Genomic DNA, 24,961 nt, shown 5'->3' with positions numbered 1-24,961 from the left:
GTGAAAAGAATGCTCTGGGAAGCATTTCAGTCGCCAATTCCTGCGCCTGCGCCCAGAGAGCTAGGTGGAGATGGAGCTCAGGTGTTTGCCTGTTTAAGCATTGTCTAGTGTTTCAGCTTAAATCTGGACTACACTTTGAGAGACACCTGCAGTATATGCTGAGCTATGTGTTGGAAGAGGACTCTGTTCACACCCAATCCTTTTTGCAAATTATCCTTTTTGATATTTTTTCCCCCTAACTTCTAACCAAAGTTGTGTTTTCTTTTTAAATCTGCGGCTAACCCAAGTTGAATTTTCTTTTTAAATCTTCTTTGGCCTTTTTCTGACCCTCCTTTCATACTTCCCAAACTAGTCCTTAATGTTATGCTTTTTTCTTTGTACCCTTCTCAAAGAACATCTCTTCTGGATTTATCAGTCCTATCTTTACAGATGGTTCCACAACATGATTGCAGTGTTCTCTTTTTTAATCTAAAAATCTCAAAGTCGAACTTAGAGAGGCTGAACTCTATTTAGAAGCTGTGGGAAGCATTTAAGATTGTGTGTATGCTTGTGTGTGTGTGTGTGTGTGTGTGAGAGAGAGAGAGAGAGAGAGAGAGAGAGAGAGGAGGGGGCAGGTTCTTGGGTCAGCAGTGAAGCCTCCATTTGGGACATGCGTCCTGCACTGAACACTGAAGTGTTTAGTTGGATCCTGGCTCCTCTACATCAGTTCAAGCTTTCTGTAGGAATGCACCCTCAGAGGCAGCTGATGGCTCAAATCCTTGGGTTCCTTCCCCTCTCGAAGTGGACCACCAGGGACTTCTAAAACCAAACGCAATACACTAAAATACAGAACAATTAGAGTAGGTATTAACAATAGGTAATGACTTATAAAGCTTCTATTTAATATGTACATACACATATGTAGACAATCCCTATGCATGTTTTTGGTAACTCATGGTCACAGCAAACAAAAAGATGATGATGCTGTTTCCATCTTATTCACCTGCATTATGTGCTTTCTTAGTTAAAAAAAAAATAGCAGGGATGGGAGAGTCTTGTCTCTTCTTATCCACTCCTCTCATCAATCTCATTTTTTTTGTGGGATGCATTTCTACTTCTATGGACACTCAAATTCATGCCTAACAATGAATTTGCCATCCCTTCTAGTCTCCAAGTTGAATCCATTTTTTTAAAAAGCTAATTCATAAGCTCTCATGCTGTCAGATTAAAAATTCAGGATTTTCCTCATAATAATTTAGCCCTTACTGCATAAACTTTCTTATGGCTTCCTCTCTGTCCTCACCTCTCCTTGGGCCCTTACCTGCAGAAACTCGCGTAGGTGACCGCATCCTTGCCCAGTTAGCAGGTGCTTGCAGTGCATGGTGTCTAGGGATGCGTTCAGCAGAACCATAAAACATAAAAGCCTTTGGCAAAGAGCATAAGCTGCTCTAGATAATGCGGCCTGTTTGTTTGAGTCACCGCTGTCATCATTGGTTTTCTCCCATATGGATCTGTATTGCTCACAAAGCATTATACTCGAGCTTTTACCCTTGGGTGGTTTGTGATGACATAACCTACAAGCTCTCTTCTCATAAGCAACTTTGCAATTTGTCCTGTTTGGTTTCTCTGGTGAACTGGGTCTAACACTACAGCTTGTTGGCACCTCAGATATACAGTAACTGCCTGACTTACTTTCATTTACAATTGTCTGCCCAGCCAAGTTATGTATTCATATCCTGCAAAGTTTTTCTAAAAGCTCTTCTAAGTTGCCATATCCTCTGCCTCTTCATAATCACTTCCATGTGGATTAACTCATTATCCTTCCAATTGAATCTTTCTACTTCTCTTTCAATATACAGTAAGCCATTTTATACTGTTTATACATATGGGGAAAATACTCACCATGTGCTTTCTTAGTTAAAAAAAACAAAAAAAAAGTCCAACTATTTTCTTCCCAGAAAAGAAAAAAATTGGAATACTAGGCCATGTCACATCTCTTTAATTTTATTTTTCGTCATTTTCATTTATGAGTTTTCTGACTCTCCAAAAACATTTCCAACTTATGCTCCAAATATGTATCCTTTACTTTAATTACTAAATCCAAGTTGATGGTACTTCGTGAGTCAGAAGCAAGTGGTGATGACCAATGTCAGAAAAATCAAGATGGGGACCCCAGTCCATACTGGCAATAATCAGGTTACAGAGAACTTAAGTTATGTAACAGAAGAGATTTAGGCAGACCAGGTCATTGTCTACTTGTCAAGTATGTTGCTGAAACAGTCTCCTCCTCTAGTTGTTGCATCATCTCCCAAATTGGATCAAATGTCTCTAGCTGTGAGATCTGTTATACTCTCAGATTTGGGAGATCACTGCGCTCCCACTTATATGAGTACCTTTATCTTCCATTTTCTCAGGGGCTTAATTTGCCTACCATTGTGTACCAATACAGAGCTTAGCTGCTGGATTCCTAATTCTACTCAAGTAGTACTTAGCTAATGCCTTCTGATATTCCTTGTAAGTTTTAAAATCCATTTTCACTTTGCATGAATTGAAAGTAAGATATGCTTGTTATGGGAAGTTCAAACAAAAATAAGTAATTACACAGAGTAAAATTCTATTTCCTTTTCCCCCTTTTCTGTCACCATCTGCTTATCTGTGGATTAGCACTGCTAATATTCTGATATGTATCCTTCTTGATTTCAGTGGGTTGTATGCCTATTCAGAGTATTTTATTGTGCCATGCTATAGATGTACTTCTGTAACTTAGTTTTTAAAAATGAAATAGTATCGTATTGCAGTGGATTCTGTTTGGCATGGTGGTGAGTTTCTCTCCTTGAGACCCCACAGCCACCTGCTAGTGCATACCTGAAGAACAGTAGATGAGTAGATGATGGATGCCTCAAATCCTAGGGTCCATTTGATTTCTGGACTCCTGGCTTCGCCTATCGCTGGCATTTAGGGATGGAAACAGCAGCTGGGAGATCCCTCTTCATCTACTTCTTTGTTTTAATGATTCAAAGAAAAGAAAATGAAAGCTTTGGTTCATCTACTCCATGGGATACTACTCAGCTATTAAAAAAACAAAATGCAGTTCTTTGTGGCTAAATGGGCACAACTGGAAACTATAATGCTAAGGGAAATGAGCGAATCCCAAAAGACTAGATACCACATGTTTGCCTTGATTTAACCTGTAATTTTTTGTTTGGTTGTTTGTTATTTTTTGAACCTGTCATTGATACTGTCTCAACCCAGATGTTTCGAAGAAGGGAACTTGCATTATTTTTAACATATTGTTTACCCAATACTATGTCAATTAATTCCATAATGTTGTATATTGATACTGAGGCCTTGTTGGGGCTTTTAACCGACCGGATCTTTACTCTGTTAGACCTATCTTCAGACCATAGAAGGTCTCCCCAGGAGGCCACTGAACTTATCTGGACAATAAGACGCTGAACTTCATGCTAGGCATGTGTTTGCAAGCAATGAATCTCAACTGAACTTGAACTATGGTTATGCAACAAGGTGGAGGAATCCACCATGGGGGGAGGGGTATGGGAGGGGTGGGGGGAATCCCCAGCGCCTATAAAACTGTACTACATAATACAATGTAAGCAACAATAAAAAAAAAAAAAAGAAAATGAAAATAAACAAAAAACCTAAAAAATCCTTATTAGAAAGCCATATGGTATTCTAGAAATCGTCCAATGTCATGCCATTGTGAGTTAGATTATAGTTTTTAATAGATGCCAGATTTTTCATTCTTGTTGTGTATGAATGAACCAAGATGATTTTTCATAGATCTGCATATTATACTTCCAGATTCTTTCAGTGTCTACTATGTTAGATGCCAGTGTAACTAATGGAGCTGTCACTTTCATGTATGGTCACACTGGCGATAACCCCTTTACCCTTTCCAGAAATACGAGGTGATCTTCAGAAAGTTCATAGAAAGTGTGTATTAGGAAAACTTATGGATTTTTTCAACTTTTTTCCTCCATCAAAATAGATTTAGTTTTAAATTCTATTTTCCACAATTTGTTTTTTGGTACAATCAGACCTTTTTTTTTTATCCCTGAGGAGGGCATGCGGGGGTTGCTGCTAAAGGAAGTGCACCTGGACATGGACATGAGGTGCAGCCGAGTTCCTCAGCTTTTGGGTGGTGGGGCTGGCGGCGGTGCTAGAAGCCCGCACCTCTCCCAGCCACTTGATGAGCGGACCAGTTACTATGGACTTTGTTTCTGAGTAATGCATTTTTATTTGGTAATAACCCTTTTGTCACAGTGATAACGAAGTAGCTATTTACATTAAATTGAATGTCTCTGACTTACTAAGAAAGAAATTGATGTGTAACACAAAATGTCCATTGTCATTTACTACCCACCAAACTTGTAATGATGTCACTGAGCACCACGAAACAAGACCATCTGTTGAGGCGACAGCATTGATCACATCGGGCTGCTTTAAGAGTGTGCAGAAAAACGCTATATTTTAATACTAATTGCAGAATTTACATTTGTGTGCCACTCTTATGAAGCATGACTTTTCATTTAGACCCTTCTAAATTTCTCTCATTTTTCAGTACTGTGAAACAATGGCAGTTAATATATTGGCACCATTAGAAGAACTTCATCAACTGCCAAATGATGTTAGTTGTATCATCAGATACTTCTCATACCAAAATAAGCATTTTCAATAATGGCTCCAAGTTTCTTACGTATTGCTTCAAAGCAAAATAAAACGTTGGAGGTTCATCCTGTCAAAGTTGAAGCATTTGATGTTGCTGTGAGTACTATTACACACCGAGTAACAAACTCTCAGCAACAATAAAGTTGCTTGCTTTTGTTGATATTTTAAAAATCATCGCAGAATACAACATGCTGGAAATGTTGTTAATGATGTGCAATTGATGGAGGGAACTTTGTAATGTTTTGATGCACATAGTAATTCACAATTAAGTCCAAAAATTTTGCTATATTTCAGCAATTGCAATGGAAGCTGTAGTTGTTTAAAAAAAGTACAAAAAGTTAATTCATATACCAAGCAAGCTGCCTATACATTTTTACAATTAGACTCAAATCAAGTAAAATAGAAATAACTTAAAGGACAGTATTACTTTCTGTTTGGATTTTAGAAAATAGTTGAAACTAAGAATTAAAGTAATTAGGCATCTTCTATGGATGATATTAAACATTTTTGTAAAGAAAGCCCTGAAAATGTCCTGTGTCTTTTATTCATATGTTTCTCATTTTTATTCTATTTTGTCTTAAAAATTAATATTCTATGTGCAGGAGCACATTAATCAGAATATAGTGAACGTTTTGGTTTTCCTGTTTGATATTTTGTCAAGAACATCAGTTTTATTATGATTAACATGTATAACTTTTCTAGAAATTAATTTTGAAGTGAGTGAATTCTATGCATTGTTTTTAAAAATTTCTTTCTATTTAATTTTGATAACCTGTTTCTAATTAGTGTCTATTAGTACATTTGTAACTATTTTGCATTTTAATTTGTTAGCTATTATTTTTGAATATCATATCAGATTATGTGTGGCATACTTAGAGCATATTTAGTAATTAAAATATGCAGTTTAAATAGTGAATCGTTTCCTCTTACAGTCTGTACCTACACATTATCTCTTATATGTCGCTTTTGATCCCTCAGCGTTGTTCTGTGATTCCTCTTTTAGTAGATAAACACTAGGTTCTTTCAGCACAATTACAGTCATTGGTCTGATAATCCTGTGAGTCAATCTACACAAAACAAGAAGCTCATATCAAACTCCTGGCAGGTTTAGTTAAGAATTAAAATGCATGCTCAACTGCAGCGATTGTCATGTGTGGAAATAATATTTGTCCAGCTGGACAGCTTTCTTTTGTAGCTGCTAAATGAAAGTTGAGATTCTGTCTGCTCCTTGAAAGCTTCTGTGTCATGAAGGTAATTTGGACTGTTTGTGGTTTGACAGGGATTATTAAAATCAGATGAAGTGAAGGGATGCGAGTGTGAGAAAGCAGAATTGACACTGACACTCTCCATTACTCGCCGCTTGGATCATGATGACTATGTTGATGTGATAGACTCAGTGCGGAGATATGTTAAGCAGCAAATCAAGCAAAAGGCACGTAGAGTGATGGATTTTCAGATCCAACATGAAGATATCCAATATTTACCTTCACTGATTGTTTTTAAATAGATCTTCAGGTCACTTCATGTGAATTTGTTTGAACTACCAACGAATGATCCTGCTACTGAACTGTGGAATTTAAAAGTTTTTGGCAAAGGCTCTGTGACAGTCGATTAAATATAACAGGGAAAAATAGATTACCTGATTAAACTAGAAGGGCCCTTTAATATAATTTTTATCCATTTTCTGTTTTTTGTTATTTTTTGTTGTTGTTGTTGTTGTAGAAGGAGACCAGAAGGGTTTTTAGTCATATCGCATTTACATTTTATTTGATAGCTTAAATTTTCAATCTTAATTTTTCACCCTAGGTACTTTTGTCTACACTTTGACTTATTAGCTATTGTTTTAAAAAAGTATAGCAAGAATATATGCTGTGTTTTTAAACTTCATTTAGTAATTAAAACATCTGAATAGTTTCCCATCTATTAACCTCTATGGTTTTCAGAGTTTCTAAAAAATGTGGCTTAAATTGTTAAAAATCTCATTTAAAACTGATTTGCTATTATAGACAATTTTTTTTCCTGTTTAAATACACAAACTGTGTTATTTCAGAAATATGCTTTTTTCAATAGTTTTATTTACATGCTGAAGCAAGTGTTTTTCGTAAGCATTATTTTGTACTGAAAACATCTTTCCTGAGCTCGGAGGCTATTTTAAGAAGTCAATTCATGAGAATTACAATACGAAAGTATGTGCAGAACTGAACTGTATATAAAACAAAGAACCTGCAGTTGTAGTATGCACTGTGAAAAATCTGCACGGTTATTGGAATACAGTAGTGAAATGATCAGATTCAGGTGTAAAGTGAGAAGTCTAGTACTCAGTTATAGCACAGACACGAACTGGATATGCTGTAGTTCAATTCAGTTCCAACACTAGCTACCTAGATTTAACATGTAGCCACGGGATGAGGGCTTAGTGCTACAGTAGTTCCCTCACTTTGGATACCAGCCATAAGTGGTTTCCCATCTGACCCTATGCAACTAAAAAGTCAAGAGTACCTATAACTGCCCCCTCATTTTATTAATTTATTAGACTCACCTGCAAACTCAGGACAGCAGTGTGCTTATAGTTTTATTAGAGTGAAATATAAAAACAACTAAATTGAAGAGATGCACCCCACAAGTAAGGAAGGAGAGCATGACACTGGATTTCCAAGACATGGATATGTTGGCCAACGTGAAAGTTCCCTGAAGCTCCTTGAGTGAGAGTTTTTAAGTTCAGCAAATAGACAAGCTGGATTCAGCTCATTGCCTATCAGTGAGAGACTCAATCTTCATTGCTTCTCCTCTCCTTGGAGCTCAAGAAGGAATGGGTTGGTTCTGAAAGTGCTGATCCATGGCTCCCCTGTTGGTTCCCCTAGATTTCCATCCTGAAGCTCTCTAGAGAGCCTGGCAATAGCCATCCCGTTGGCAGCACCTCCGATATGAATAACACCAAAAATGTCCATCTCTCAGGAAATTCCAAGGGCTTTTGAGCTCCATGCCAGAGGTAGGAAGGGAAGCAAAAAAACAAATATATTTGTTCCAGGTGTGAGTCTTGGGGAGCCAAGGCTGTTCCATTTTTTGGCAGCAAGGAATGGTGTCCAGATGTAGGGTGCTGATAGTAGCTAGGAGGGGAAATAAGATCTGAGAACATTTGGTGACCATTTGAGATACGGGCACAGACAGGCTCAAAGAATTTGGTGACCACTTAGGATAGGGTTCAGCAAGCTTTCTGGTATAAAGATCAGATAGCAAATGTTTTTGGATCTGTGGACTATAAAAAAATGACCTCTTTACCATTTTTTAAAAATAATTTTTACAGCTGGAAGAAATGTGAGAAACATTTTTAATTTGAAGGCTATGGGTAAGCAAGTCATATCATAGTTTGCTGGAACCTGAATAAGATACAAGCACAATGGACAGGTGGTTAGTCCCAACAGTTAGGTTTGTGCTTAGGGCATCCATTTGCCAAACCAGAGTTCCTGGGCTTATTAAGTCCCTACTTTGCTTTCCAATCCATCTTCATCCTGGCACACACCTTGGGAGGTAGCAGATGGTGGCTCAAGGAGTTGGATCCTCACAGTCCACTTGGGAGACAGAGGCTGGATTCAGGGCTTCTGGCTTTGGCTGGCTATTGCAGGCATCAGGGAGAGACCAGGAAAGGGAAGCCGTCTCTGTCTTGGTCTCTATGCCTTTCAAATACACACACACACACACATACACACACACAGAAGCAGGGAAATGTGCATTTTTAAAAAAGATTTACTGATTTTTTTATTTGAAAGGCAGAATTACAGAGAGGAGACAGAACTTCCATCCACTGGATCACCACCTAAAGGGCTGCGTGGCCAGAACAGAGCCGATCCAAAGCTGGGAGCCATGAGTTTCTTCCGAGTCTCACAATATGGTACAAGGGCCTATGGACTTGACCCATCCTCTACTGCTTTCCTAGGCCACAAGTAAGGAGTTGAATGGGAAGTGAAGCAATTGGGACACAAGTTGGTATCGATATGGGGGCCAGCAATAGCTGATGGAGTCTTAGCATGACATGCCATGCTACTGGCCCAGATGTGAATATTTTTGTGGATGCTCACACAGAAGCGTGATCAGAGGAAAACAGTGTGTGTTATAATGATAATAAACTGGCTCTGGCATGTTGGTGTAGTAGGCTTATCCTCTGCCTGCTAACTATGGCATCTATGTGAGCCTTAGTTTGTGTCCTGGCTGCCCCACTGCTCCACTTCCAATCCAGCTCTCTTTCTGTCTCTCCTTATCTCTCAGTTTTATATATACATACATATATATGTGATATATATATACATATATATACATATATTTTGCATGTATAATATATAGTATATAATATATAAATTATGTATTATACATATAATACATATCTGTCTTTGAAATAAAACTTTAGGAAGAAATTACAATACACAGGGGGATTTAACAAGAACAATTTGTGCAGATGTTCCTGTGTTCCTTTGTCTTCAAAAATTAGAGTGCTCCTTGGTTCTGGTTCCCTTCAGGGGAGAGGTGGGAGGAGGTAAAAGCGCTTCCTGCTCCAGCTGTGTTGCAGGTGCCAAGGTGCCATGGTTTTGGGTAGCGTGTCCACAGCCCTATCCTGAGCATAATGTTTATGCTAGGTCGTATTTGCTGAGTATCACTGCTTAATCACAGAGATGGAAGAAGAAGCATTCATAGTGTATGTTAGCCTAATAAAAACTAGTCTGGTTAATTTAAGCAACAGTTAAAGAAGTAACCACTGGTCACTGGAGCAGAGAGGATTTATTTTGTGTGCTTCACAGAGCCAGAAAGAAAACCAGATTTGCAGTCAGCAAGGCAGGAGTTAGGCAGCTCCAGGGACTCCAGCCAGGGAAATCCATGCACCTTCTCTCAGGAAACTGGCATCAGCTTGATTGACTTACTGCCAGCTATTTCCTATCCCTGCTTTCAATCCGTATGTCAAAATTCATTCAGAATGCATCTGATGGTCTCACTATAGCACACAAAAAGAAAACAACAACAACAAAACAAAAAACCCATTGTATATACTTAGCTTATATATCAGGTTAAAAATAAATGTGGTGATAAAACCAGCTTCCCCAAGCACGGGGAACCTGTCCATAAATGGTAAAAACTGCACAAAGAGAGTATATAAAACGTGATATATAGGAAGGTTGTCAAGAGAGGAGACAGTTTCAAAGAAGCTATGGTGGTAGCACTTAAAAACTATTTTGTTGGTTTCAGTGTATATAGAGGCTGATACCAGTTTGGTCTGGCTTGAGGAGTGAGTGTAAGAACACTGGATTAGGAAATATAGCAGTGTTCATGGCACAGTAGGTTAGGCACCCTATGCTGGAATGTCAGTACGAGTACTGGCTGCTCCATTTCCCACCAGGCTTCCTGTTACTCTCCCTGGGAAGGCAGAAGATGATACAAGTACCTAGACAGAACTCTACGCTCTAGCTTTGTCCTTGCTCAGCTCAGACTATTGCAGGCATTTGAGGAGTGAACTGATGTGGATGGAAGATGTCTCTTTTCTCTGTCTCTTCCTTTCTGATATCTTTCAAATAAATAAACTTTCTGCTGTCTTTCAAATAAATAAATCTCTTTTTTACAAAGAATAAATCTCTTTTTACAAAACACAACAAAACAACACAAAACAAAAAACCCCACAGGCTTAGAGAATATAAACTGCATGTTTGAGAAGCTGGAAAAGATGAGTGGAGTCTTGGTGAGTTTTGTTCATTTGTGAAGAGCATGAACCTTGGCCATGTTTATGATCAGTCGAAAGAGATCCAGGTGCCACGAGACTTGTGCTAGAATGCTGAACTTGTGACTTGCTGGAGGACTGTGCTGCTGTGATAATGCTGGGGGAGAATGGTAGGATGGGAAGGGGGCAGGAAGAGGGAGGAGAGAAAGGGAGGGGGAAATTTCCATACCTGCGAAACTGTGTCATGGAAAATAATAAAAAATAATTTAAAAAAAGAAAGACTAATGCTAATTTCTGTTGCAAAGCCCTGGAAATGAAGAAGGTTGTTACAGCGGGCTTTTATCATCAAGTTAATTTTAAGCTGGTTAATAATATTACCAATATTTTAGAGGAACAACATTGATTGGAATAGCAAATTGATACTATTAGCATTTTAAGAGAAATTCTTAAACCCTGGGAATATATATATATAAGAATTGTGAGTTTCTTAGAATTGATGAAAAATGTGTGCTAAACTGAAGTCATTATTATTATTAAAAGTTTCCTAAAAGTAATTGACATCTCATAAGCTATGTTGATTATTATTCCCAGTTGATCCTTAACATAATTGCTTGTTTTTTTGAATTTTATGGTAAAAATTCCATAGGGTCAGGGATTCCCCTACCCTCTCCCCAATTTCCCATCCACCGACTGATTTTCCCCATATTATTACAATAGTATAGTCCTTCATAAGCAATCATAAGTCCATCAGTCTGTTATTTAAGTGTGCCCCAGCACTGCTGGTACAGAAAATGTCAGGCAGTCTACCATCCCATTGTCTAGATATGTCCAACAGTTTCACTGGGGGTCCATATTTGATTTGAAAGTAGAGATGCATTGTATGTTTGCATCTGGTTATGATAGTCTCTATTATGTAATCACTATACATTTCTTTAAATAAGAAGCCATGACACAAAGTCAACAACAGGTATGAAGTTAAAACAAAAAATTTACAGCGCCACGGAGCTGAAAAATGCGCCAGTGAATAACCAATGCATGGATGAAGCAATGAAAAGAAAATACACAAGCCTCTTGGGTACAATGAAGCCACTGTGCTATCCATGAGCCAATGATGAATTCGACAAGAGAAAAGAAACAATTTAAAAGAAATGAGAATAAAAACAAAAACATCAAAGCACATGGGATGCAGCAAAAAACACTATGCTGTTTTAAAAAGTGCTCTGTAACTTAAATTTTCTAGTAGAGCAGATGTATCTTTCTCCAAATTAGTAAGATTTTATTGCACTTGAAAAATCATTAGTCAATCGTTAGCTCCATAACTTGTGCATTATTTGGTTCTAGGTTCAAAAATATGTAATAATTTCATGACTTGGAAATCATGAAATAAATCGTTGTCAAGTTATAAAAAGAATAGTAAAATTAATATTCATTTTCACATTATCTTGGTTTCACTGTTGTATTAAAGCAAGAGATGGCTATGACTGCATATTCAATTCCTGACAAGTCTAAAATATCACAAAGCTCCATGTGCCCTTACCAAAAACACTTTCCTTTAGGGAATTGTATGGGTTTTATATGAAAAATGGGCCTAGGGAAATCTGTTAAATGTATATGGCTTATAACAAATTAATGCATCTAAAAAATAAGACAGTGTTTTTTGAAAGTATGATTGTAATGCATAAAAGCAATTTTCTAGTAACATAATTAAGTTCAGCCTTTAAAGCAACCTGAACTTCTGCTTTGCCACTTCCTGTCTGTTCCGGGACAGATCAGTAACCACTCTGCGTGAGTTTCACATTTAATGTAGGGTTTCTGTTGTACCTATCCCATAGGGTCAAGTTAAATAGGAAATAGGTTTATTAAACGTATGTAAAACTCAGCACTCTGTATACCTCACACATGCATCAATGCTATATCACAATTGATGGTTGCCAACATTATTATTTAGGTATCATAAGCTTTAATCCATACCTCAATGAATGAATTCCATACATTAGATATGGTTTTTTAAGATTTGGTAAAAATTAAATTTTGAATTATATAGTTTTAGTGCAATTTTGCAAATAATAGAGGAAGACAACCTTGTGTCCAGATATTGAATGGAAATAAGAAAAATGAGACAGGCCACATGAGAAGGCTGATCCACATTTAGGGCTGATGATCTGCTCAAAGTTTATAGGTTTGGAGACAACTGAGAATGAGAGAGAGATATTTAGTTCAGACAAATGGTTTTATTATTTAAGGGAGATGACCCTTGTTAGCAGATGGCCTGGGACCACATGAGGGAGTACCGCCCTGGGTATACAGCACTGGGCCTTTATGCCCCTCAGGTGCGGGGGATGGGAGGAGGTAGCAGCTCCTAGGTCTGTGCGTGCTTGTGAGGTACAGCGTGGCACACTCGTCATGGTGCGTGCTGACCTTCTGTGCAGAGACCGGGTCAGGGTGATTTGGCATTTCAAACATCCCTGAATGTCAGTGTCCACTTGATTTGGCAGGTTGCTGGAGTCACTTCTGCTTTGCCCAACCTAAAAGTCTTATTCTTTTTTTATTATTATTATTATTATCAAGCCATCACATATATTAAAGTAGTAAAAACAATAACACAGAGGACATAAAAACCACATAGATATTAAATCAAGGATACAGAATGGCTTATGAGGTATGGCTTCCTCATGCCACCCTTTGTGTTCATGGTGGCATCCTGAACGTTCGTAGCTCAACTGTTTTGTTGAGTGTCTGCTGAGTCAGAGGAGACCAGAAACAGGGGCTGACTTCTAAAATTCTCTGGATATTCTAAGAAATGGGGGTTGAGGGTAGTTCATGGAAGCTACCCAGTATTGTTAAAAAAAAAAAAAAACCAACTTTCTGCTTCACATCTTATTTCACATGTGATTTCTTTGCTAGCTTACAGATTCTACCTTGGTTTTCTAGGTAGCAAGCTTGAAGAACAGAAAAGAGTTTAACAGTAACTATGAGAACACAAAGGAACGGGAGAGGGGAAAGTGATATTCATGAGGAAAATACATGAATTGCTAGAGCTGATTTGTGGTGGTCACACATATGTGCTTTTACTAACATTCCGTAGAATATAGCAGGTGCATAGCTAAAAGAAATCTCAGCCTAATAAATCTATCTGGCATATTCTATAAGTAAGCAGTGTGTGTTCCCTCCCACTAGAGAGACTACATGACTTATCAGGGATCATGTGGAGATGAGCAAAACCAGGATCTGGACTCACATCTGCTAATTCTTGGTTCAGTGGCTGTTTTATCCCAATACAACATTTGAAAGCTGTTCAGTTATGTGTGGAATGTGTAGTTGCTGAGAGAGCCCACTTCCTTATACTCACCAAGTATGAGTATTAGACAGCAATATTGGAAGATAGGACTTCGCGGTGAACCATGTGAGAGTCTTGAGTCCGCAGGTCTAAGAAGGCGTGACAGCTTCCTCCCAGGTCTTTCCACAGTGACCACTCGCTCCAAGTGCTTCTGCTTTTCTCACGTGGTTTCCACTTGGATTTCCTCCCATTTTTGTTCTTTCATGTCTACTGTATTTCAATCCTTTTAAAGCACATTTTGGTTTACCATAAGAAGAATGCCTTGTGACCCTTTATCATGGAAGAAACACAAGGAAAGTTAAAGCAAGGATTCTAACCATTGTGAGTATGCATACAAAAAAAAAAAAAGACCCCTTGGATAGAAAGGTAGAGTCAAAAATATTATAAAAGGACATAGGAAATTCCAGAGTTTTATAAGCTTTCTTTTGATCATACACAATGTGATTTCTTTGTGCTTTATTGTAATGTTTTCTGGTGGTGCTTATAATATGTTCATATTTCGTTATAGTTACTATTCTTAGGAATTTATAACTCAACTGTTAGAATATGCCTCTGGCTGAAACTTAAGCTACAGATGTTTAACTTACATATAACTCTTTAATCATTTTAAGAGGCAATAATTAATATTAGATTGGCTGTTAATAGTTGTTTCAAATATTAAACCTGTTTTTTAGATCTTATATAAGATATTCAGAAGCATACGAATGAAAAAACTAAAATAGTGTTTTGGGCCCAGCACGGTAGCCTAGCAGCTAAAGTTCTTGCCTTGCACGTGCCGGGATCCCATATGGGTGCTGCTTCTAATCCCAGCTGCCCCGCTTGCTGTGCCCTGCCTGTGGCCCAGGAAAGCAGTCCAGGACGGCCCAAAGCTTTGGGACCCTGCACCTGCGTGGGAGACCCGGAAGAGGCTCCTGGCTTTGGATCCTCATAGCATCGGCCGTTGCGCTCACTTGGGGAGTGAATCATCGGACGGAAGATCTTCCTCTCTGTCTCTCCTCTCTGTATATCCACCTTTCTAATAAAAAAATAATAAAAATAAATCTTTAAAAAAAAAAACAATTTTCACCATGATACAGTATTGTAGGTATAAGGGTTTTTCCTCTCCCTGTCCCTTCCTCTCTCCTCATCTGCTCCCCTCCCCCAGCCACACTAGTATTTTCCAAAGGATTACAGTAGTATAGTCCCTGGACAACAGTTTTATAAGATTAACTTATGAGTAGAGGGAGGAGGTCTAGCATTGTGCTGTATGGGTATATTTAAATGATTCGTAGTGGAAGTCTTCCTTTCTTCGGGAGTAGAGATGCATGCTGTAACACAAGCTTAACACCCAGAATGCTGGTCTCGGTGATACTTCATCTGTGAGAGTGGATGTATGGACCTGGTTACCTACCCCTGCTTCTTTTATAGCTTGCCTAAGGGTGTCTTGTATCAGAGAGAACATATGATATTTGACCTTTTGGGACTGGCTGATTTCACTAAGCATGATGGTCTGCAGTGGCACAATTTTGTTGCAAATGGCGGGATTTCATTTTTTTTTTAATGGCTGAGTAGTAGCCCAAAATGATTTATAAAAGTAGCTTTACTTTTCCAAAGTATCACTAAAGTGTGAAGATTTCCCAGAAAGTACCTGGAAAGATGGAATTACAAGTTTGTTTTTGTGCAGAATTTTGAAATGCATACATGTGAGGGATCTTCAAACAGTCATGGAAAGTTAATATTATGAAAAACTTAGGCATGAATCGAAAAAATAAACAGGCTTACCTTTTAACTTGGTTCCTCATGCTTTTGGAAGTACCCTCACAGTTGCCAACCTACAGCAGCCTCCTGATAATTTATTTTTGTCTTGTTGAGGTTGTGGTTACCTTTTACTCAGTAGATAGAAGTAAAATAGTACTTTTCTGCACCAAATAGTAGACATGGCAGTGAAACACACTTATTCTGCAAGCAGTAGCTCTGTGAGCTCGTCCTGTTCCAGTGCATGCCAAATTGTTGCCATCCTAGAGAGAAAGCTTCCAAATCCAGACCTTGGCCACACTTGCCACAGTTCACCCTCTCTCTGCTGTTCCTCACGTTGATGCTGGGCCCCTCTATTCACTCAAAGTAATCTCGTCGTGCTTGTTGTATTTTGCCCCATAGGTTTTCCCTGAGCCTATCACAGAACATTTTAACATTATACCTATCTATAAAGGCAGCTCTTGCTTCTCTTGTCAGTTACCATCTTAGTACACAGACATCACAGAACTCTGCAGGTTACATGAAGTCTTGGGCCTAACACTTTATTGTTGTCCAGTGACATTCCTTTATTGCATTCCATATATTTACTGATAAACCTCAGTGCTGAATAGAGAAAGGTCACACAACTGTGTATACTGGGAACCTTGAAATTAATGATCACCGACTTAAATTGGATAATCCTTAGTGTCACAGTTCATAGTCTTATTCCAATAATTGCCAAGCGCCCACATCCAACATCAAAACAATTCCAAACACATGTTCTTTTAACAATACAGATGCCAGGACGCGATGCAAAACATGAGGAATATCGCCATAATTAAGGAGTATTTTGGAGTTATGTAACTGTTGGGTTCGATTTTAAAAGAAATGATAAGCAGATTGACAAAGTAAGAGTTCAGATTAGAAGACAAGGCAGGCTTTGTGGTGCTGGTTGTTATGGCACTGCTTGGGAGACCCACATCCTGTTTCACAGTCTCCTTTCATGTTCCTCTAAAATGAAGACAATGACTCTTACAGAATTATTGGAAACATTAAGGAAGTTAACGTATTTAAAGTACTTTGTACATGGAAGAGACACAACACAATATATATAACACAATATAATATATATATTATTGTCATTTGCTGTTATTCTTAAGCTTGCTTCTGTATGCATTTTCAGTTTTAGATGGATGAGATCTGAATTAAGGGGGTTTTCTAGTGTTTGAAAACTTGGAGACAAGCACAAGTTTATTAAAAGCTTTATTAGAAGTTGTTTATAAAATAAAATTTTCTAAAATTCTCTATGAGAGCCCCAATCAAGTATTTTCATAAAGAAAGTAAAATTTTATTTTCCTGAAGTAATATTTGATTGACTCATAACAGAGAAGCTTTCAAATACCAAAATGATATAAAAAATATAGAACTATAGGAATTGAATTCATGATTTGTAATTTGGGCCAGGAGATTTAGGAATGACTGTTATGATAATAAGTATAATTGAGCTTCCAGGGGAAGAATTTTAAAGTTTTGGTACCCTGAGGTATAACTTATGATAGGCATAGAGTTTTCTACCATTTAGCTTATAGTTCTTTTGGTTTGTTTATTTGTTCTTTTGTGGTCTCATTTCAAGTTATATCGGTATGTATTCTTAGGGTAGGTATTAGGTAAATATTTGTTTTGAAATGAGGAAATGCAAATTTTGTTGCAAAAGAATTTAAGAGAGGAAAAATCAAAATCTGTAGTGATTTGAACCTTTTAAATGATATATACATTTGGAAGCAATTGAATTTACAAATGGCAAACCTTGTGGTACTATATACTTTTAGATTAAAATGTTTCAAGTGGACATCTGGCCCAGTGGTGAAGTGGTTTTGAGGGATGCCAGCATGCCATATCAGAGTTCCTTAGTTCAAGTCTTGTCTCTGCTTCCAAATCCAGGCTCTTGATCATGTGCACTCTTGGCAGAAGGCAGCTGTTAGCATGGCCTCGGCCACCCTCTTGGAGGGCCTATATTGAGTTCAGAGCTTCTGGCTTCAGCCTAGCCCAGCCCCAGGTATGTTGGCATTTGAAGAGTGAGCCAGCAAATGGTTCTATCTCTGTATCTCTTTGTTTTTCAAACAGATATAAACACAAAGAAATCTTTGAAAAGCTCCAGAAAGATCATATGCAAAGCCTTGACTATTTCATTATAGGATAAGCAGTTAACATATCCTAAAAATTAATGATGAGGAAGGCCGTCAGTGTTGTAGCCTCTGCAAAATGTGTTAGACAATTTTTAAATATTTTGGATTTATCCAAACTAAAATTATATTTTCCAAGAGTTTTTCTTAACATTTATTTTGTGTATATTTATTTATTAGAAATTAAATGGTCAAATTTCTCATCTGCGCCACCAGTATTCACAAACTTGTATGTACTAATTTTGTCTTCCAGGAGCAGCTTAGCCTCTTATGACTCTTCTTCATTGAAAGCATAACTTTCTTCAAAGGTTGTGCATTTGAAATTTGGCAAAGCTTAGATTCATCTCTGAATTCTTTGATTATAAGGTAGTTTTAGTCCTAACAAATATCCCTATTCTTGAAAGCTGTAAAATTTTTATGCAATATTTCTTAAAGGGACATGTAACCAGTGTTTTCATCCTGGAGCAAGGCTAGGAGCCAGGTGAGCCTAACTTCAGGGCCGGAATGGACAACCAAGGATCAGTTAGACATTTCAAGCAAAGCAGTAGGATGCAGAAGAACTGAGATTAATCTAGTGAACAGGTGGGGTAGAAAGGCTGGCTGTTGAATATTCGTGCTTTCCATTCATCAGATGGAGCTCTCCTGGGGTCCGCTGCCCAGCCAGTGACAGCGTTTCTCAGCCACCTTTGCATTCAGGTAGAGTCATGTGACTAGCAGTCACCAGTGAAATATAAACAGATGTGATAAGAGTCCCTTCTTGGCTGAAGTAATCAAAAGCTAATTTACCTTTCCCATCCATCACTTCTTTCATCCACTCAAATAGCACTTCCTCAGAGAGCTTTGTCTTCATATTCATCAAAACAAGAGCTCTTACCCTGCCCCAGTTCCTTGACTCTTACCCGGCCCACTGCCTGCTTTCCATCTCCTTAAAGCGCTTCTGACCTGTCTACTTGGCGTGTCTTGCAAATGTGTCTCCCCCACCCGAATGAAAGCTCCTAGAGGTCAGTGTGTTTAACTTAGTGCAGCAATAGCCCACCCCTACAGCTGTGCCTGTTATCAATCAAATATTTAATACATGTATATGGAATAAATGAGTGATTGATTGGCACTTTGATGTGGGGGAAATGCAGGTGGCCTGTGAGGGTGGTGGGAAACTTCCCCTTACACTGCCTTAGGGGAGAGGAAGGGGTAGGATGTGTGTCCTTCCAGAGAAGCAGTGTATATTTCCAGGGAAGAAGAACAGGCACAAAGACAGCCAGTCATCTCAGGCAGAGTTTGTGGGAGCCTGGGAATGATATCAATTCTGGTATCTTCCCTTCTGATTGCGTTTTCTTGTTTAGTGAGATTTTCCAGAGGTGGAAGTCCATCGCCGTTACATTACTTTTGGAGGAACTTTGTTTAGCCAGTGAACTTCAGAAAAGAGCCTCTGTGAGCTAAAAGGGTTAGAGGGGATGGGAGTCAGGAAAAAGCCCTAGGTTCTGAGGCTACTGTTTTGGCACTGGACACAGGATGATCCTTTGCTGAAGCCAAGCAGCCTCACGGAAGCGGGTACCATTTCTCCTTCACTGTTTAATCAGTTATCAACATGGACATTACCAAAGGATGCTAGAAGACCTCAGGGATAATTTTGCTGCTTGGTTTATACATCGGCCTAGGAAGGTGAGGCTTTAGAATATGCAAGGCTCCAGTTTCCAGGGTAGTATATGGACAAGAGTGTGCAGGGAGTGCTCAGTTCCTACTGGACATGTCCTGCACTCAGTGGTCCAAGGGTTTTGTGATTTCCTTTGCAGCATGGAGTTCCGGTGAGGAGCAGCAGGATGCCGCTCCCCTGGGGAAGCTGCTTGTGTTCAGCTTTCACGCCATGGGAGAGTGCAGAAATTGGATCAAACTTGATGAAATGTAAATAACAAGACCTACCTGGTTTAGGAATGGCCACATTCTCTTACAGCTGTTTTTCATTGAGCCTGTACCTGAGAGTGTATTTTGTTTCCTTTTACAACTTGAGGTTTTTGCCCCCCACCATCCCCTTACCTGATTTGCAGAAAACTGAGCAGTTCTGTTGTTTATTCTTCTTCCTCAGGATGGATTGGGGAGATGAATATTCCCATAATTCTTTTGACCTACGCTGTTTGTTAAACTCATTTCCTGGAGACTTGGAGTTTAAGCAGATCTTCAGTGATATTGATGAAAAGATCGAACAAAATGCAGTAAGGTAAATATTGCTCGTTATTTGAAGCAGGTTGTTTTCATGTTTGACTTACGTGGAAGCTACCTAACCTAGTTTTCATGTTTCCTGCTCTTAGGTCATGTTAGGGTTTAATTACCATGAACTTCCCTGAAAAATATTCAGTAGACCAGACACCCTCAAAATTGAATGAAATGCCTGAATCGCACTACTCCCAATTGGGCTAGATGGACACATTAACATTTACTGATTTGCCATTAATCATTTCTTACCGTTTTCCAACATTGCTGTCCTGAATTTTAAACCTCTCCCAAAATATTTGAGAATATAAGTGTTTCAGATTTGGAATTTTTTGCAGATGTTGTAGTATTTGCATATACATAGAGGTCTCTTAAGGATATAACAAAATTCTAAACACAAACTTCATTAATATTTCATGTGCACCAAGTTATACACATGCCCTTAAGGTGATGGCATGTGATATTTCTTGTGCATCTGTGTTGACGGCAGCGTTTCTCATGAGGTCAGATGTGGACATTTCCAGTGTTGGCTCTCAAAAGTTCATGATTTTTTGACATTTTTTGATTTCAGATTTTCAAATAGATGCTCTCAACTTATAGAATGTTAAAAGTTATAAGTTCTTGGTTGAAAGATATGCACAGAAACTAAACATTTTGAGATATTAGAGTAAACTGGCTCTAATTTGTTGTGAAAACAGAACGTTAAAAACAAATTTCTTATGTGGGCTGGTGCCACGGAGTTGTACGCTAAAACCTCAGCTTGTGCCGTCGGAATCCCCTATGGGCACTTGGTTCCCATCCCAGCCACTCCACTTCATATACAGCTCTTTGCTTATGACCTGGGAAAGCAGCAAAGGATGGCTCAAGTCCTTGGGATGCTGCACCCCTGTGGGAAACCCGGAAGAAGCTCCTGGAATCTGACAGTTGTGACCATTTGGAGAATGAACCAGCAGATGGAAGATCTCTCTCTGTCTCTTCTCCTTCTCTGTAAATTTGCCATTTACATAAAAATAAAGCAAGTCTTAAAAAATTTAGAAATAAAAACTTCTTATACATGATGATGCTTATTGTTTTAAGCCTCCTTTCCACCTAGTGTTAGATTTGCCACTTGCCAAAATGTTAGATTCTCCAACCACCAGGGAAAGAATAACTCAGCCGAATATAAGAAAAGAATTTAGAAGGCCTTTATTTCAGGGAACCACGCTCATGGCTGTTTCACTGAAAATATAGTGAATTCTTCATCATCTTAACCGTAGGCATACATAACTCTAAAAGATGGCTTATTGTTGGGGAATTACAATTAGAAAGAAAATCTCCCATCACTAAAATTCTCTGCATGCAACAGGAAGAAAAAAGCCCTTTGGTTGATAAGCATTTAGCAGGACGACGATGTGTTTCAGGCAGCCCACTAAGAGAGAGCAAGACAGGATAGCATTTCAGCACCTTCTAAAGCAGCTAGCACAGAGATGTTATTAAGGTAAATGACCACTAGTCCCCAAGTAAGACACCTGCAGTGCATTTTGCCACATCAACATCCTCCTGACTTGTCGTGGCATTAGGAAAGACTGCCCATGTGAGACAGTGAGCTTCATGCTCAGGAGAGAGAAGCCTTTCATCAGTTAGTTATTAGCTGTTGGACCTAGACATTCCGTAAAGTTAAGTGCAGAAGGGTCACACATGAACTGGGAGGTAGGAGAGCTGCCCTTTGATGTTCACATATTTAAAAACAAAGTGTCCTTAGATGGACATTTCTGGGTCACAAAGCTGGTAGCAGGGCAGCTGACCAAGAGGCACAACTAGTGCTTCTTCCAAGGGAGACGTGGCACGCTGGATCAGCTCAGCTCCGACTGTTGCAGCCATTTGGGCAGTGAACCGATGGATGGAATATTTCTCTCTGTCTTTCCTTTTTTCTGTAAATATAATCTTTCCAATAAAAATTAAATAACTGTTTCTTTTAAAAAAGAATGAAAATCCAGATAATGTGTGGTAGACGTTTGGAATAATAGTTAAGGCACTGCTTGACACCTCCATCACATAGCAAAGGAGCTGGGTCCAAGTACCGACTCTGCTTTCCATTCGGGCTTCCTGCTAAGGTGCATCTTGGCAGACAATAGATAATGATTCAGACACTTGGGTACTTGCCAGTAATGTAAGTGTCCCAAACTGAGTTCCAAGCCACAGGCTTCTGCGTGTAGATCTGGCTATTGTAGGCCATTTGGGGAAATAAACCAGTACATGGAAGATATCTCTCTCTTTCTCTCTCTCTCTCTCTCTCTGCCTTCCAAATGAATTTTTTTAGATAATATGCATTTTCATAAACTTTTTGAAGAATCCTTATATATAAACAATACTGTATGTGTAAAGTTTTAACATACTAAGGCTGGCTTGATGCCTCAATTGGCTAACCTTCCACCTGCAAGCTTTGGCATCCCATATGTGCACTGGTTTGTGTCCCATCTGCTCCACTTCCCATCCAGTTCCCTGCTGGTGACATGGGAAGGCAGTGGAGGATGACTCAAGTCCCTGGGACCTTACACCAACATGGGAGATATGGAAGAGGCTCCTGGTTCCTGGTTCAGGTTAGCTCTAACTGTTGCAGCCATTTGGGGAGTGAATCAGCAGAGATGGAAGACCTTTTTTTCCATCTCTCCTCCTCTCTCTAAATCTGCCATTCCAATAAAAATACATTAAAAAAGAAAACATACTGTTGAGAGCACATACCATATCTGATACTACATATAAATATGGCATTTTATATTAAATATGTAGTTATTTGTACGTTGTATATGTTTATATACTGCACGATGTAGTTTCTAACCCAAAGAAACTTGCAAATGCAGGTATTGGTGACTTATCATAGATTAAGAAATCATTTTTTCTAAATTCCAGAGATGACTATATTTTTAACATAGATACTATTTTTGAAAGGTAAATTTATCTTTTCACAATAGCATTTGGCCTCCATCAGAACAAAGCATGCCACTGGACTCTGATGTTTTTGTTATAGACCTTATTTTTATTTGCTGTACCATCTGTACTTAATTTCCTTCCCTACCTGGTCAATAAGAAATCATATTTAAAAGCAACACGGTGATTAAAATATTGTGTTTTGCATTCATGTTATTTGGGCTGAAACTCAGATGTTAGTATTAAAAAGGAAATATAGTAGAGAACATAAGGATATAATTTTTAAATTAAAAAGTATTTTATTGCCCATATATTAAAACGAACCTGGAGCAGAACCAGTCCAAGTGACATTGATCTTCACAAGGGATAAAATAAGGGAGTAGCTGCATGTGCTGTGTGCTACATTTAGAGTCAAGTCTATTTTTCATCAAATTCAATTATGTTTTTATTATACTCTGGAGGATAAACATAATAGTATAGGGTGTATATATTTTTAAAAATAAAATACTGAATAATAACCATGGTTCAGAAGAGTGTAAATCATTTATGCACTCATTTATTGCCTTCTAACAGAATAGCTTTTAGAAAATTGTGTGTCATGACGAATCAGTTATGCCACACTTAGACTGCAGTAGTTGAATTACCCTTGGCATTTTTGTATTCTAACGGTTCTATTTATCTCCCAGTGGTGTGCATTGAATAAGTCATGAACATCTGTAAATATGGGTTTTCCCCAATACGTATAAAAGAAAAAAAAATTAGTAATTCATTTTTAAATATGTTCTTTTTTCTTGCACTTGAATTTTTAAAGTTGTATTTCTTTCTAGCGGTGACCCTGACATCTAAGTGTGACTTCCTTCCCCCTGTTCTTAATATCATCAAGTTTTACGAGCCACAGGGTCTTTCCCCTACCCAAAGCAGTGATTCACCGGAATGGGCCAGTGCGCTCCCGGGGTCATCGAACCTTCACCTATCCTTCAGGAGTAGCTGTCATTCTCTCAGATCATTTTCACCTCTCCATCTTCATTCCCATTGCAATCAGAAGTGGGCAGCTTGGAGGTGTGACTGTGGAAATCAGTGAGGGTGAATCATTTGCTTTGAACACCCATTAGAATCAGTAATAAGAGGCTCCATTACCTATTAACAAGGGATCCTACAAATGTTATACCCACAAATCTGGTCAACTCATTAAGTCACTAACTGAAAACTGCACATGGTAAAGAAGAATCTTTTGTTTGTTTGCTTGTACTAACTGAAACATAATAGTTTAACCAGGTGTTGAGGTATGGAAGTTTTCTTGGACTTATGGTATACAGAGAATGGTTTTTCTCCTGATGTTCAGTTGGGTAAGGTTGTGTCTGAAGGGTTCCTTTCACTAAGTTTTCTCATTTTTAGTTTTCCTTAGTATTTGACAGTTTTTAAAAGTATAGCTTTTTCATTTTTAAGCTTATTAGCTTTACCTACCCTAAGCCAAATAGACACAAGAAAGTTATTGTTTGAGAATATTCCTAATGAATACCATTGAATTATCATTCCATGGAAAAGAAGAAAAAAGAAACAAATGCCTGCCACTTTATGAACTGCTCTAATTACAAAAGTGTGAATAATATTTTTGTACTGAGAGTTGAGACCTGATAAGAAGATTGAGTCAAAAATAGTAGGACCGGTATCTTCCCGAGAGGATTATAATTGCTGGGCTACCGGGAACTAAGCCCTCATCCCAGAAGCAGTAGACTCGGGTGCCCAGTGAAGTCCTGTCCCAGCTCTGTGGACCAGAGCCAGACAGGGACACTACAGCACGGCTGAGCTGCTGTGACCGCTGTGACAGCCATGGTTTGCTCTTCTTTGCTGCTGATGTTGCCTTGAGGTTTAACTGCACCGTGACGACTCTCTAAAAAAGAACCTGGTTGGGAATTCCACAAAGTCCACACAGTGTTCAAAAAGTTTTGCTAGCACCCAGCTTTCACTCATCACAATCCTAATCCTGGAAAGCCTTGGCTAAGCCTGTCCAGCCACAGAAGCTGGCACAGGAAGTGGCTGGAAGGTGGTGGCTTTACTTCTCCACTTTAGACTACTCTAACTTCTTTAGAGACGTTAGTTGGTCATCACTGTATTCCTACTGTCCAAACTTGTCTTTGCACATAACTGACTAGAAGACAGTGAATGTGTGTTATTTTGGTAGGCATCTGTTGTGTTTGCTTTATCTTTAAAGAAGTATAAAGTTAGTGAATTAGAACATAGTAGAATAAG

The 24,961-nt window shown here is 38.6% G+C and overlaps 1 protein-coding gene across 1 annotated transcript in view; it reads left to right on the top strand.

Moving 5' to 3' along the window:
* Window positions 1-24,961, top strand: part of KIAA0825 (KIAA0825 ortholog) — a 138,518-nt gene that overhangs the window by 3,947 nt on the left and 109,610 nt on the right. The window contains exon 2 of the mRNA XM_040985897.1: window positions 19,680-19,811. Within this exon, the coding sequence (XP_040841831.1) occupies window positions 19,681-19,811 (131 nt within the window). The 5' untranslated portion in view covers window position 19,680. The remainder of the gene's footprint in view (window positions 1-19,679; window positions 19,812-24,961) is intronic.

The sequence above is a fragment of the Ochotona curzoniae genome, unplaced genomic scaffold (genome assembly GCF_017591425.1).
Source record: "Ochotona curzoniae isolate NIBS_2020 unplaced genomic scaffold, NIBS_Ocur_1.0 contig_4501, whole genome shotgun sequence".
In the NCBI taxonomy this organism is placed as follows: Eukaryota; Metazoa; Chordata; class Mammalia; order Lagomorpha; family Ochotonidae; genus Ochotona; species Ochotona curzoniae.
This window is presented reverse-complemented; position numbering and strand designations above follow the sequence as displayed.